Genomic DNA, 15,360 nt, shown 5'->3' with positions numbered 1-15,360 from the left:
ATTGCGGGCATGGGCCTGGGTGCTCTGTGGTGGATCGGTGTAGGTTCAATGGGCCGAATGGTACCTTCTGCACTGTAGGGATTTTATGATTCTATGATACTGCTGTTTGACTCTTCGTTGATGACTCAGTAGATAATAAAGTCCTGACTGTCTTTACAGCATTATGTTTTGTACAATCTGCATTTCTGGGAATACACACCAGCCACTGATATTTTGCCATCTGTTATTTGAGAACAGTTCCAATGGGAGGAAAATTGCTTATCCTTGCTGCCCTAGAGTTTGGTGGCTTTTTGAGTCTGAAATTTGATCTGTGCTTCATGGGAACTGAGTGAACCTAATTTTCCTCATCTTTATTAACATGTGTGCCAATCTCCAAGGATTGCTGAAGCATTGTGCATTGAAGCAGAGAAAATTTGCACAACGATTTCAAAGAAAAGGCTTCAGGCAATATTAGATGGAGGAGCCATTTAAGTTAATGAAAAACAACTTGCATTTTCATTGTGCCTTTCATGTAATAGAATGTGCTAGGGACCTCACAAGACGATACTTGACACTGAGCCAAAGAAGGAGACACAAGGACAAATCCCTTTCTAAAAGAGAGGAAAGAGAGGTTTAGCGAAGGAATTCCAGAACTTAGGGCCTAGATAGCTGAAGACCCAACCACCAATAGTGGGGTGAAGGAAGTGGGGATGCTCAAGAAGCCAAAGGAATGGTGAATTCTCAAAGGTCTGTACCTGGAAAAGGACAGAGAGATAGGGAACAGCAAGGCCATGGAAGAACTTGAAAGTTTAAATTTTAAAATTGACTCATTGTTGAAGTATTCTGACAGCACCACCTATGGATACAATACTATGAGAGCACTGTTCCCTTAGAGATTTTCACAGGTGTATAATTTTGAAAATGTTAAATATCTTATAAAATAATAATATCTATAAAATAATGAGGGGCACAGATCAGCTCGTCAATATCTTTTCCCAAAAGTAGGGGAGTCTAAAACTAGAGGACATAGGTTTAAGGTGAGAGGTGAGAGATTCAAAAGTGTCCAGAGGGGCAATTTTTTCACACAGAGGGTGGTGAGTGTCTGGAACAAGCTGCCAGAGGTAGTAGTAGAGACGGGTACAATTTTGCCTTTTAAAAAGCATTTAGACAGTTACATGGGTAAGATGGGTATCGAGGGATATGGGTCAAATGCGGGCAATTGGGATTAGCTTAGGGGTTTAGAAAAGAAGGGCGGCATGGACAAGTTAGGCTGTAAACCTCTATGACTCTATGACTGTATCTTGGCTGGAACTTTCCTGCCATTCACATCCCACTGCTGCTGCAAGCGAGGACGCAGAATTTGGTGCTTAATATTATGTGTTTTGTCTATTAAAACTTGTCACCTTGCACAATTTGGCCTTTTGGCTGCTAGAATTCTCAATGTTTAACAAAATAAATCAGCCACCTTTTTCTCCGTGGTATTTCCAGTTTTCAGTATCTAAAATAAAAGCTGATCATAAACAAAGGAAGAAGTTTAACACCACCAGGTTAAAGTCCAACAGGTTTATTTGGTAGCAAAAGCCACACAAGCAAGTGTGGCTTTTGCTACCAAATAAACCTGTTGGACTTTAACCTGGTGGTGTTAAACTTCTTACTGTGTTCACCCCAGTCCAACGCCGGCATCTCCACATCATAAACAAAGGAACAGGAATAGGCATTCAGCAAGCTCCACCTTTCAATTCAATCACGACTGATCTGTACCTCAAACTCATGAACCTGCCTTTGACCCATGCCCATTGATACATTTACCAAAAAGAATGTATCAATTTCAGTCTAGAACAGGCCAACTGAGCCCCAGCCATCAGTCTTTCAGGGAGGAGAATTTCAATCCTTCTTGTAGCTGTGTTTAAGATTGTGCCCTGATTTCATGACTGAACGACACAGCTCAAATTTTAAGGTTGTGCCCTCTTGTTCTGTGTTCCCCATCAGAGGAAAAACCTTCTGAATATCTACCTGAGCAAATCCTTTACCTTATCCTTACCCAAATCCTTATTTTAAACACCTCAATTAGATCACTTGCCAACCTTCCAACCTCAAGGAAAAAGAAGATAAATTTATGGAACATGTCCTCATAATCTAAGCCCTAAATACCCAATATCATTCTGGTAAAACTGCACTGCGCCAAAGCACAGCACCCACAACTGGTACAATATTCCAGATGGGAACTAAACAAGAGTTCAGGCAACCGCAGAATTTTATATTCCAGCTCCCTTGAGATAAAGGACAGCATTCCTTTATTTTTTTCAATCACTTTTTGTACCTGTGTACTAACACTTAGTGTTTTTCCCTCTGCTCTCTGTCTCTATTCTTCAGCCACTGAGAAAATAATAAAAATCAAAACTTACTCAAAAACTTGATTAAATGTATTAATTGCACTTGGTGCTGAACAAACAAGTTCCTCTTCAGTTACCACTTCTTTGTTATTTTATTACCCAAAAGTAAACGTTATGAACCTGTTTCTACCTATGACCTCAAGGCATTGCTTTCTATTCTTCCCCACTTACTGCATGAGCCGAGGGGGGTGTGGGGGGGCTAGGGGGCTCGACAGCATCATCTGGTGGTACAGCTAGACTTGGGGGGTGCCAGCTGCCTCATTGCTCCTTTCAAGTGGTAAATCCTACTGAAGTGACACCTGCAGGCTTTCCAGGGATTGAAACAGGCAACTGTTGACAGTTCATCAGTGGAAAATTCCATAGGTGATGGCCACCATCTCTAAAAACAGCATATCGCACAAACAATAATTAAAGCGTTGTCACTAAATTCCTGCAGCATTGCACACTGAGCTAATATCACGTGTGGTCTTCAGGGGATAGTAGAGAGGGACCGCTACTGGCCATCAGGATTTCCTGAGGAAACCGGGACAAGCTGGATTTCTTGCACTGGGATAAAAAACACACACATGCCGAAAACTAAGAGCAAATTCAGTAGGAATTTCAGATTCGAAAAGGGAAGGTGAATAGACATTTAAATTCAACTACTTCACACTGAGAAAGGCAGTAGAATGTGAAAGATAGAAATAGTGCCAAGTGAAATGCTCTTTTTTATTGTTTTGATTTGCAAAAAAGTAAATGTGATGTGAGAAAAACCTTTTTATGCAGCAAGTGGTTTGGATCTGGACTGCTTGAAGTATGGAGGAGGCCGGTTTAATTGAGGCATCAAGAGGGCACGAGATGATTATTTGAATAGACACAATGTGCAGGGATATGGGGAAAGGCCGGAAAATGGCACTGAGCCAAAATGCTCATTGGAGAGCCGGTGCAGACACAATGGGCCGAATGGCCTCCTTATGCACTGTAACAACTCTGTTATTCTGCGAAAAGGAATTTTGTAAGTCTTGTTTTACATCTCTCCTGATCTGATGTTGATGGAAATAAAAGTCAGGAGGGAGATGTACTGTGGACTCATTATTGCCTTAAGCAAAGATTAACCCCCAAGTGTGGAAGTGAAAACAATTACCAGAGGGAACAAGACTAAAAGAAACAACATTGTAAGTGGGAATTAAAAGCCCAGTTGCAATTAAGATCATAAGATTTAGAAGCAGGAATAGATTTCATGGCCTCTCAAACCTACTCTGTCATTCAACAAGATCATGGCTGATCTGATTATGGCCTTAACTCCAATTTCTTGCCTGCCCCCCTTAACCTTTGACTCCCGATATACCAAAAATCTATAATCTAACTCTGCCTTGAATATAGTCAATGACCCAACCCCCATTCTCTGTGGAAGAGAATTCCAAAGATTAATGACCCACTGAGACACCAAATTCTTCCTCATTAGATAATCTTACCTAATAATTATCTGTCAATTTCAGTCTCGAAAATCTTGATTAATTCTGTATTCGCACATTTTAAAGGAAAGGCTTCCAGAATTTTCTCCGTCTCTTGATCCATATTTATCCCTCAGCAAACATCATTAAAAAAACACAGGTTGTATGCTCATTCATCACATTGTGTATGTGATGTGATCAAATTACCTGTCACATTTCCCTACATCAGGGACTGTATATCAAAAATTCTTAATCTGACATGCTTTGGAACGTCCTCAAAAACATGAAGCGCTCTATATGAATGCAAAACCTTTTCTTTTCTTTGGCCATGCAAAAATTACTGGCATACTGATTGATGAGGCAAGAGGTGAGGACCATTAAACAACATGAAAAGGTAAAGAAGTTGGAATTTAAGACTGCAAAGATCTAGACTGAGTCTTGTTGGTCTCCCATTGTAATTTCCATAACTTGAAATGTCCTCTGAAGGAGGAAGAGTATGAGATATAGAATTATAGGCTGATATAACGCAGAAACAAGCCATTTGTTCCATGGAATCCATACTGCTGCTGTATCTCTCCATTCTTCTCATAAACAAACAAATAAACAATTTAGCTAGACAGCACCAACACGGAGGGAGAGATAAGAACATTGTAAGTGTATCAGATGTAAAGCAGAGGAAGAGGCCACTTCATTTCTCTAGATTTAGAGCAGAGCTTTTATAAAAAATGGTGCTAAAATTTGCTTTATATATTAAAAAGTTTTATTTTTGGACCAAATATTTTGGAAGTCGGTTTGAACGAGAGACTATAATCCACCGAAGCAAATGGTCAACACATCTTTGGTAGACCATTAAACAGGTGAAATTATTCACCTACAATATAGTAAAAACACTATGTGATGGCATTTACCTTGTCAATCACTGCATAAAGTGGAATATCATGAAAAGGAGAAATGTATTTACCCTCAGAATTCTCTGCAAACAAAGAAGATGATGAAGCTTAGACAGTTAACATTCCAAGGCAGAACATGAAACATTCCTAGCAGTACTGTGGTATACAGACAATTTTTGTTATTCAACTCTTTTTCCAACGGACTTGAGCTCTCTCAGTGTACTGGCATTGGAGTGCTGTGCAGTCCAAGATGCCATCTTTTGGATGAGACATTTAAAAAAAGGCCCCATTTGCCCCCCCCCCCCCCCCCCAAGGAGAACACAGATCCCACTGTACTTCACAAAGAAAAGGATGGGAGCTTTCCCCAGCGTTCTGGCAAATATTAATCCTTCAATCAACACCATTAAAACAAACAGATTATCTGTTATCACCTCACTGCTGTTTCTGGGACCTTGCTGTGCCCAAATTGGCTGCTGCAATTCTTATAGTACCGCAGTTAATAAATCTCAAAAAGCTACTTCACTGGCTGTAAAGATTATGAAAAGCACTTTGTAAACTGAACATTTGTTCTTTCTTGTCATAATCTTTAGGGTGGAAGAATTTAAATCAATGTAATCAAACATAGGAGCTGCATTTGTTATGCACTAGATTTTGGGTTGGATTTTCTGTTTGGAGGTGGGAGTCGGGAAATTTCCCAGCTTGGCACGCCTGCCCACAAAGACGGGATTTTCATTCTGGCACGGAGGTGTGAACAAGAGTTGGGCTGCCAGATGCCACGATGAGCCATTTAAAAAGCCCATCCCAGTGCTTTGAGACTTTGGCCCAGTTATAATAAAAACTGTAAGGCCTTCTAGCACCATGCCCGAACACATCCCATGCTCAATCCATGCCAACTCATGCCTTCCACCAACCCCCATAAGCCCCTCATACCATCTATGTCAAGCTATGTTCCTCCACCCATCCATTCATATCATCCATGCCAAGCTTCCATTGGCATGGAAGCTTCCATTCACCCTTATGGTTCCTGAGACCTCCACGCCTTCCAAGCCCATTGCACACACTGTAAAGAACAATGAATCTGATAGTGACAATAGGATGTGTTAAAAAAAGCTTTAAAAAACAGAAAGTGCCAGAAAAGCCCAGCAGTCTGGCAGCATCTGTGGAGAGAGAAACAGAGTTACCATTGAGTCCAATATGCCCCTTTTTTGGATCGGAGGTTCTGTACACAGCAATTAAATATATTTTAAAAGTTTGATGGAACTTAAGAGAGGAAATGCAACTCTTCTTGGTTAAAAGTTCTCACCCTGGTGTAAGACCTTCATGACTCCACAATCAATGCCAACCCAGCTCTAACTCCCCCAATCAATGACCTCCTCTAGTTCAACAACCTACTCCACACAAGCCCACCAAGCTCTCCAATTGTCCAATTCTGATTTTTCAGTACCCAATCCTCCTTTCCCAACTCCATTTCCTCCCAAAAGACCCAATTTAAAAGCCATTTTTACAAGATTTTGGAAATCCCTTCTAATATCTGCTGCTTTGGCTTGGTCTCCTATTTGTTTTTAAAATTATGCCTCTATAAAGTGGCTTGGGTCATTATTCTATGTCAAAGGCATGATATAAAATTACAAGTTGTTAGAGTCAAATTAGATTAGTTAACACTTCATTGTGCCGACATCATGTTCAATGACATGAGAAAATGTTTAATTTGTTCACAGGATGTGGGCATCACTGGCAAGCCCAGAATTTGTGAATCCCTAGTTGCCTTTGAGAAGGTGCTGGTGAGCTGCCTTTTTAGGTACACCCACAGTGCAGTTAGGGAGTTCCAGGATCTTAACCCAGTAACACTGAATGAATGCAAATATAAGATGGTGTTTGGTTTGGAGGGGAACTTGCAGTATTTCGAAGCATTTTCTGCCCTCTCCTTCTAGGTCGTAGGAGGTCACAGATTTGGAAGGTGCTGTTGGGAGTGTTGGTGAGTTGATGCAGTGCATCTTGTAGAGGATGCACACTGCTGTTGTGCATTGGTGCTGGAGGGCGTGCATGTTTAAGGTGGTGGATGGGGTGCCAATCAAGCAGGCGGTTTTGATTGGATTCTGTTGAGTTTCTTCCTTGTTGTTGAAGCTCCACTCAGGCAAGTGGAGAGTATTCCATCACATTCCTGACTTGTTCCTTGTGGGTGGTGGACAGGCTTTGAGGAATCAGGTGGTGTGTTACTTGTTGCAGAATTCCCGGCCTTTAACCTGTTCTTGTAACCACAGTATTCATATGGTTAATCCAGTTTATTTTCTGGTCAATGGTAACCCCCAGGGTGCTGATCGTGGGGAATTGAGTGACATTAATGCCATAGAATGTCAAGGGGTGATGGTTAGATTCTCTGTTGTTAGAACATAAGAACTAGGAGCAGGAGTAGGCCATCTGGCCCCTCGAGCCTGCTCTGCCATTTAATAAGATCATGGCTGATCTTTTTGTGGACTCAGCTCCACTGACCCGCCCACTCACCATAGCCCTTAATTCCTTTACTGTTCAAAAATCTATCTATCCTTGTCTTAAAAACATTCAATGAGGGAGCCTCAACTGCTTCACTGGGCAGGGAATTCCACAGATTCACAACCCTTTGTGTGAAGAAGTTCCTCCTCAACTCAGTCCTAAATCTGCTCCCCTTATTTTGAGGCCATGACCCCGAGTTCTAGTTTCACCCACCAGTGGAAACAACTTCCCTGCTTCTATCTTATCTATTCCCTTCGTAATCTTATATGTTTCTATAAGATCTCCCCTCATTCTTCTGAATTCCAATGAGTATAGTCCCAGTCTATTCAGACTCTCCTCATAAGCCAACCCTCTCAACTCCGGAGTCAACCTAGTGAATCTCCTCTGCACCCCCTCCAGTGCCAATATATCCTTTCTCAAGTCAGGAGACCAAAACTGTACACAGTACTCCAGGTGTGGCCTCACTAGCACCTTATACAGCTGCAACATAACCTCGCTGTTTTTAAACTCCATCCCTCTCGCAATAAAGGACAAAATTCCATTTGCCTTCTGCATTACCTGCTGCACCTGCAAACCAATGCGGTGCGGGGGGGTGGGAAGCCGGGAGGGGAGGAGGAGACGGGGGGGGGGGGGGGGGGTGTAGGGTATGGGGGGTGGAAGTGGGTGTGGTGTGGGGGGGGTGGGTGTGGGGAAGGGGGGGGCTGTGGGGAAGGGGGGGCTGTGAGGAAGGGGGGGGGGCTGTGGGGAAGGGGGGGCTGTGGGGAAGGGGGGGCTGTGGGGAAGGGGGGGCTGTGGGGAAGGGGGGGCTGTGGGGAAGGGGGGGCTGTGGGGAAGGGGGGGCTGTGGGGAAGGGGGGGCTGTGGGGAAGGGGGGGCTGTGGGGAAGGGGGGGCTGTGGGGAAGGGGGGGCTGTGGAGAAGGGGGGCTGTGGGGAAGGGGGGGCTGTGGGGAAGGGGGGGTTGTGGGGAAGGGGGGGCTGTGGGGAAAGGGGCGCTGTGGGAAGGGGGCGCTGTGGGGAAGGGGGGGTCGCGCGTCAGGGTGGGGGGGTCGCAGGTCAGGGCAGGGGGGTCGCAGGTCAGGGCAGGGGGGTCGCAGGTCAGGGCGGGGGGGGTCGCAGGTCAGGGCGGGGGGGGGTCGCAGGTCAGGGCGGGGGGGGTCGCAGGTCAGGGCGGGGGGGTCACAGGTCAGGGCGGGGGGGTCGCAGGTCAGGGCGGGGGGGTCGCAGGTCAGGGCGGGGGGGTCGCAGGTCAGGGCAGGGGGGTCGCAGGTCAGGGCGGGGGGGTCGCAGGTCAGGGCGGGGGGGTCGCAGGTCAGGGCGGGGGGGTCGCAGGTCAGGGCGGGGGGGTCGCAGGTCAGGGCGGGGGGGTCGCAGGTCAGGGCGGGGGGGTCGCAGGTCAGGGCGGGGGGATCGCAGGTCAGGGCGGGGGGATCGCAGGTCAGGATGGGGGGGTCGCAGGTCAGGGCGGGGGGGGTCGCAGGTCAGGGCGGGGGCGTTGTGTGTCAGGGCGGGGGGGGTCGTGTGTCAGGGCGGGGGGGTCGTGCGTCAGGGCGGGGGGGGGTCGTGCGTCAGGGCGGGGGGGGTCGTGCGTCAGGGCAGGGGGGGGGTCGTGCGTCAGGGTGGGGGGGTCGTGCGTCAGGGCGGGGGGGGGTCGTGCGTCAGAGCGGGGGGGGTCGTGCGTCAGGGCGGGGGGTGGGTCGTGTGTCAGGGCAGGGGGGATTGTGGGTGTGTCGGGGCAGGCGGTGTGGATGGGCAGTGGGGGTTGGGTGTGTGTCGGGGGGTGTGGAGGGGCAGTGGGGGTTGGGTGTGTGTCGGGGGGTGCGGAGGGGCAGTGGGGGTTGGGTGTGTGGAGGGGGGTGTGGAGGGGCAGTGGGGGTTGGGTGTGTGTCGGGGGTGTGGAGGGGCAGTGGGGGTTGGGTGTGTGTCGGGGGTGTGGAGGGGCAGTGGGGGTTGGGTGTGTGTCGAGGGGTGTGGAGGGGCAGTGGGGGTTGGGTGTGTGTCGGGGGGTGCGGAGGGGCAGTGGGGGTTGGGTGTGTGTCGGGGGGTGTGGAGGGGCAGTGGGGGTTGGGTGTGTGTCGGGGGTGTGGAGGGGCAGTGGGGGTTGGGTGTGTGTCGGGGGTGTGGAGGGGCAGTGGGGGTTGGGTGTGTGTCGGGGTGTGTGTTGGGTGCGGGCTGGGGGTTGGGGTGGGGGTGGGGGTTGGGGTTGGGGTCAGGTTGGGGTTGGGATCGGTTACATTGTAGAACTGTTCAAAGCCGGGGCACAGGTGATGCGCCCGGGTTCCCGGCCTTTTGGCTGAGATCAGGTGTCGTATCGACAGGCTGCACTCGGCTGAAGACATTCGGTGACATTTCAGCTTCATTTGAAGCAATTTTTAACAGTGACATCTCGGCCTTTTGGCGAAGATTCAAATGAGATCAAGCCTTGGAGGAGGAGCTATGCCTACTCCAATCAGCTTGGATCATGTAGACCAGGACCGGAGGGCAGGGCCGGGTCCTGTCAGCTTGGATCATGTGGGGAGAGCCAGGTCCTGTCAGCTTGGATCATGTGGGGAGAGCCAGGTCCTGTCAGCTTGGACCATGTGGGCAGGGCCGGGTCCTGTCAGCTTGGACCATGTGGGCAGGGCCGGGTCCTGTCAGCTTGGACCATGTGGGGAGGGCCGGGTCCTGTCGGCTTGGACCATGTGGGGAGGGCCGGGTCCTCTCAGCTTGGATCATGTGGGGAGGGCGGGGTCCTGTCAGCTTGGACCATGTGGGGAGGGCCGGTCCTCTCAGCTTGGATCATGTGGGGAGGGCCGGGTCCTGTCAGCTTGGACCATGTGGGCAGGGCCGGGTCCTGTCAGCTTGGACCATGTGGGCAGGGCCAGGTCCTGTCAGCTTGGACCATGTGGGGAGGGCCGGGTCCTGTCAGCTTGGACCATGTGGGGAGGGCCGGGTCCTCTCAGCTTGGATCATGTGGGGAGGGCCGGGTCCTGTCAGCTTGGACCATGTGGGCAGGGCCGGGTCCTGTCAGCTTGGACCATGTGGGGAGGGCCGGGTCCTGTCAGCTTGGACCATGTGGGGAGGGCCGGGTCCTCTCAGCTTGGATCATGTGGGGAGGGCCGGGTCCTGTCAGCTTGGATCATGTGGGGAGGGCCGGGTCCTGTCAGCTTGGACCATGTGGGGAGGGCCGGGTCCTCTCAGCTTGGACCATGTGGGCAGAGCCGGGTCCTGTCAGCTTGGACCATGTGGGGAGGGCCGGGTCCTCTCAGCTTGGACCATGTGGGGAGGGCCAGGTCCTGTCAGCTTGGATCATGTGGGGAAGGCCGGGTCCTGTCAGCTTGGATCATGTGGGGAAGGCCGGGTCCTGTCAGCTTGGATCATGTGGGGAGGGCCGGGTCCTCTCAGCTTGGACCATGTGGGCAGAGCCGGGTCCTGTCAGCTTGGACCATGTGGGGAGGGCCGGGTCCTCTCAGCTTGGACCATGTGGGGAGGGCCGGGTCCTGTCAGCTTGGATCATGTGGGGAAGGCCGGGTCCTGTCAGCTTGGATCATGTGGGGAAGGCCGGGTCCTGTCAGCTTGGATCATGTGGGGAAGGCCGGGTCCTGTCAGCTTGGATCATGTGGGGAAGGCCGGGTCCTGTCAGCTTGGATCATGTGGGGAAGGCCGGGTCCTGTCAGCTTGGATCATGTGGGGAAGGCCGGGTCCTGTCAGCTTGGATCATGTGGGGAGGGCCGGGTCCTCTCAGCTTGGACCATGTGGGGAAGGCCGGGTCCTGTCAGCTTGGATCATGTGGGGAAGGCCGGGTCCTGTCAGCTTGGATCATGTGGGGAAGGCCGGGTCCTGTCAGCTTGGATCATCTGGACAGAGCCGGGTCCTGTCAGCTTGGACCATGTGGGGAGGGCCGGGTCCTCTCAGCTTGGACCATGTGGGGAAGGCCGGGTCCTGTCAGCTTGGATCATGTGGGGAAGGCCGGGTCCTGTCAGCTTGGATCATGTGGGGAGGGCCGGGTCCTCTCAGCTTGGACCATGTGGGGAGGGCCGGGTCCTCTCAGCTTGGATCATGTGGGGAGGGCCGGGTCCTCTCAGCTTGGACCATGTGGGCAGAGCCGGGTCCTGTCAGCTTGGACCATGTGGGGAGGGCCGGGTCCTCTCAGCTTGGACCATGTGGGGAGGGCCGGGTCCTGTCAGCTTGGATCATGTGGGGAAGGCCGGGTCCTGTCAGCTTGGATCATGTGGGGAAGGCCGGGTCCTGTCAGCTTGGATCATGTGGGGAAGGCCGGGTCCTGTCAGCTTGGATCATGTGGGGAAGGCCGGGTCCTGTCAGCTTGGATCATGTGGGGAAGGCCGGGTCCTGTCAGCTTGGATCATGTGGGGAAGGCCGGGTCCTGTCAGCTTGGATCATGTGGGAAGGGCCGGGTCCTCTCAGCTTGGACCATGTGGGGAAGGCCGGGTCCTGTCAGCTTGGATCATGTGGGGAAGGCCGGGTCCTGTCAGCTTGGATCATGTGGGGAGGGCCGGGTCCTCTCAGCTTGGACCATGTGGGGAAGGCCGGGTCCTGTCAGCTTGGATCATGTGGGGAGGGCCGGGTCCTCTCAGCTTGGATCATGTGGGGAGGGCCGGGTCCTGTCGGGGAGGGCCGGGTCCTGTCAGCTTGGACCATCTGGACAGAGCCGGGTCCTGTCAGCTTGGACCATGTGGGGAGGGCCGGGTCCTGTCAGCTTGGACCATCTGGACAGAGCCGGGTCCTGTCAGCTTGGACCATGTGGGGAGGGCCGGGTCCTGTCGGGGAGGGCCGGGTCCTGTCAGCTTGGACCATGTGGGGAGGGCCGGGTCCTCTCAGCTTGGACCATGTGGGGAGGGCCGGGTCCTCTCAGCTTGGACCATGTGGGGAGGGCGGGGTCCTGTCAGCTTGGACCATGTGGGGAGGGCCGGGTCCTCTCAGCTTGGACCATGTGGGGAGGGCCGGGTCCTGTCAGCTTGGATCATGTGGGCAGAGCCGGGTCCTGTCAGCTTGGACCATGTTGGGAGGGCCGGGTCCTCTCAGCTTGGACCATGTGGGGAGGGCGGGGTCCTGTCAGCTTGGACCATGTGGGGAGGGCCGGGTCCTCTCAGCTTGGACCATGTGGGGAGGGCCGGGTCCTGTCAGCTTGGATCATGTGGGCAGAGCCGGGTCCTGTCAGCTTGGACCATGTGGGGAAGGCCGGGTCCTGTCAGCTTGGATCATGTGGGGAGGGCCGGGTCCTCTCAGCTTGGATCATGTGGGGAGGGCCGGGTCCTGTCGGGGAGGGCCGGGTCCTGTCAGCTTGGACCATCTGGACAGAGCCGGGTCCTGTCAGCTTGGACCATGTGGGGAGGGCCGGGTCCTGTCAGCTTGGACCATCTGGACAGAGCCGGGTCCTGTCAGCTTGGACCATGTGGGGAGGGCCGGGTCCTGTCGGGGAGGGCCGGGTCCTGTCAGCTTGGACCATGTGGGGAGGGCCGGGTCCTCTCAGCTTGGACCATGTGGGGAGGGCCGGGTCCTCTCAGCTTGGACCATGTGGGGAGGGCGGGGTCCTGTCAGCTTGGACCATGTGGGGAGGGCCGGGTCCTCTCAGCTTGGACCATGTGGGGAGGGCCGGGTCCTGTCAGCTTGGATCATGTGGGCAGAGCCGGGTCCTGTCAGCTTGGACCATGTGGGGAGGGCCGGGTCCTCTCAGCTTGGACCATGTGGGGAGGGCGGGGTCCTGTCAGCTTGGACCATGTGGGGAGGGCCGGGTCCTCTCAGCTTGGACCATGTGGGGAGGGCCGGGTCCTGTCAGCTTGGATCATGTGGGCAGAGCCGGGTCCTGTCAGCTTGGACCATGTGGGCAGAGCCGGGTCCTGTCAGCTTGGACCATGTGGGGAGGGCCGGGTCCTGTCAGCTTGGACCATGTGGGGAGGGCCGGGTCCTCTCAGCTTGGACCATGTGGGCAGAGCCGGGTCCTGTCAGCTTGGACCATGTGGGGAGGGCCGGGTCCTCTCAGCTTGGACCATGTGGGCAGAGCCGGGTCCTGTCAGCTTGGACCATGTGGGGAGGGCCGGGTCCTGTCGGGGAGGGCCGGGTCCTGTCAGCTTGGACCATGTGGGGAGGGCCGGGTCCTCTCAGCTTGGACCATGTGGGGAGGGCCGGGTCCTCTCAGCTTGGACCATGTGGGGAGGGCGGGGTCCTGTCAGCTTGGACCATGTGGGGAGGGCCGGGTCCTCTCAGCTTGGACCATGTGGGGAGGGCCGGGTCCTGTCAGCTTGGATCATGTGGGCAGAGCCGGGTCCTGTCAGCTTGGACCATGTGGGGAGGGCCGGGTCCTCTCAGCTTGGACCATGTGGGGAGGGCGGGGTCCTGTCAGCTTGGACCATGTGGGGAGGGCCGGGTCCTCTCAGCTTGGACCATGTGGGGAGGGCCGGGTCCTGTCAGCTTGGATCATGTGGGCAGAGCCGGGTCCTGTCAGCTTGGACCATGTGGGCAGAGCCGGGTCCTGTCAGCTTGGACCATGTGGGGAGGGCCGGGTCCTGTCAGCTTGGACCATGTGGGGAGGGCCGGGTCCTCTCAGCTTGGACCATGTGGGCAGAGCCGGGTCCTGTCAGCTTGGACCATGTGGGGAGGGCCGGGTCCTCTCAGCTTGGACCATGTGGGCAGAGCCGGGTCCTGTCAGCTTGGACCATGTGGGGAGGGCCGGGTCCTGTCAGCTTGGACCATGTGGGGAGGGCCGGGTCCTGTCAGCATGGACCGGGAAAGTCTGAACTTGTTGTTCTTTGATATTCACAATGTTCTGGACTCAAATGGTTTCTCTTTAATTCATCTGTAGCGAGACTCTGAATTGGATTTGATTGAATTGGAATAAAAGGGAGCAGGCGGGTGGCTCCACTTCCGGCTGACCTTTAACCTCAGGGTCACACTCACTCAGGTAAAGGCGATGGTTGGGTGTCCGGGCCTCTCCCCGCTCCTCCTTCCCATAGCTGCCGTGCCGAGTCCGGCCCTGGCCGCCCAGGTGCCTCCCCGAGCTCGTTCTCCACCCAAACAGCAGCCGAGCGCTCTGCGCCAATCGCGCAACAACGTTCATAGCGGCAGCGGAAAGAAATATCCGAGCCGAGGAGCGGGGGAACCGTTACACCGACACTCCTCCGGCAGCAGCCCAGACAGGAAGTTCCGGCTACTCGCTGCGCCCTCCACTGGTGAGACAAATCACTACACCACTTCCTCCCAGCGCTCTCGGAACGCCCCCTTGCGGTCGGATTGCGGCAGATACACCCTCATAACCAGCTCTCTGCTGAAAGTCGCAGCTAGTTCCATCGTTTGGTCTACAGTATCAAGCTGCTCACTGACCAAGTGAGGACACCTTTAGCTCACACTAAGAAGCTACTACAAAGCAACTCATACAAAAGAAAAGAAATACAAAGTAGATGCAGAAAGGCTGTTTCCCTTGCTGGGGGTTCTAGAGGACTAGAGGACACAATCTATTTGGGACTGAGGTGATGAGGAATGTCTTCAGTCAGAGAGCTGTAAATCTTTGGAATTCTCTACTCCAGAGGGCTTGAAAGCTCCATCATTGAGTATATTTAAGGCAGAGATTGATAGATTTTTGGATATTCAAAGACATCAAAGGGTATGGGACAGTGCAGGGGAAAGTGGCACTGGCGTAGGTGATCAGCCATGATCAGGCCTATACTTCTATACATAGCCACAGTCTAGTGTCAACATATTTTTGTTGTACATTAAAGTTTGCAGATAAAAAGTTAACTTGGTTTCTGTCTTTACACATGCTGCCAGATCCGTTCAACATTCCCAGCATTTTCTGTTTCCATTGCAGATAACTAACATCTGCATTAGGTTGCATTTTTTGGTGTCAGCTTTGGCTTAGTTCATAACACCTCTGTCTCTGACTCTCAAGGTTCAAAAATCAAGGCTGACTCTCCTGTACTGTATTTAACGGAGGTGGTACTGCAGTATTTCAGATGACTCATTAAACTGAGGGCCCATCTGTCTGGATAGATGTAAAAGGTCCCATGGCATTATTTCAAAGCTGAGCAGGAGTGTTATGCCTGGTGTTGTGGCAAATATTTATCCCTTAATCAGAAAAAATAGATGCGGGTGTTTGGTCAAGGTAAATTGACTGCTGTTGGGACAGTGACAACTCTTCAAAAGTACTTTAGTGGCTGTCAAGCATTTTGAGATAGAACATAGAAC

The 15,360-nt window shown here is 52.5% G+C and overlaps 1 protein-coding gene across 3 annotated transcripts in view; it reads right to left on the bottom strand.

Moving 5' to 3' along the window:
* Positions 1-14,337, bottom strand: part of LOC144494808 (inorganic pyrophosphatase-like) — a 49,528-nt gene extending 35,191 nt beyond the window's left edge. Inside the window, exons 1-2 of one of the 3 annotated variants that reach the window (XM_078214174.1) lie at positions 14,077-14,337; positions 4,714-4,778 (exon numbers count right to left, since the gene is read on the bottom strand). In XM_078214174.1, coding sequence (XP_078070300.1) covers positions 4,714-4,778; positions 14,077-14,236 — 225 coding nt within the window. In that variant the 5' untranslated portion in view covers positions 14,237-14,337. The remainder of the gene's footprint in view (positions 1-4,713; positions 4,779-14,076) is intronic. The other 2 variants (XM_078214173.1, XM_078214175.1) reach the window with 2 other exon arrangements.
* Between the last annotated feature and the right edge of the window lie 1,023 nt (positions 14,338-15,360).

This window comes from Mustelus asterias, chromosome 6 (genome assembly GCF_964213995.1).
Source record: "Mustelus asterias chromosome 6, sMusAst1.hap1.1, whole genome shotgun sequence".
NCBI lineage: Eukaryota > Metazoa > Chordata > Chondrichthyes > Carcharhiniformes > Triakidae > Mustelus > Mustelus asterias.
Note: the sequence above shows the minus strand (reverse complement) of the source record. Positions and strands in the feature narration are given on the sequence as shown.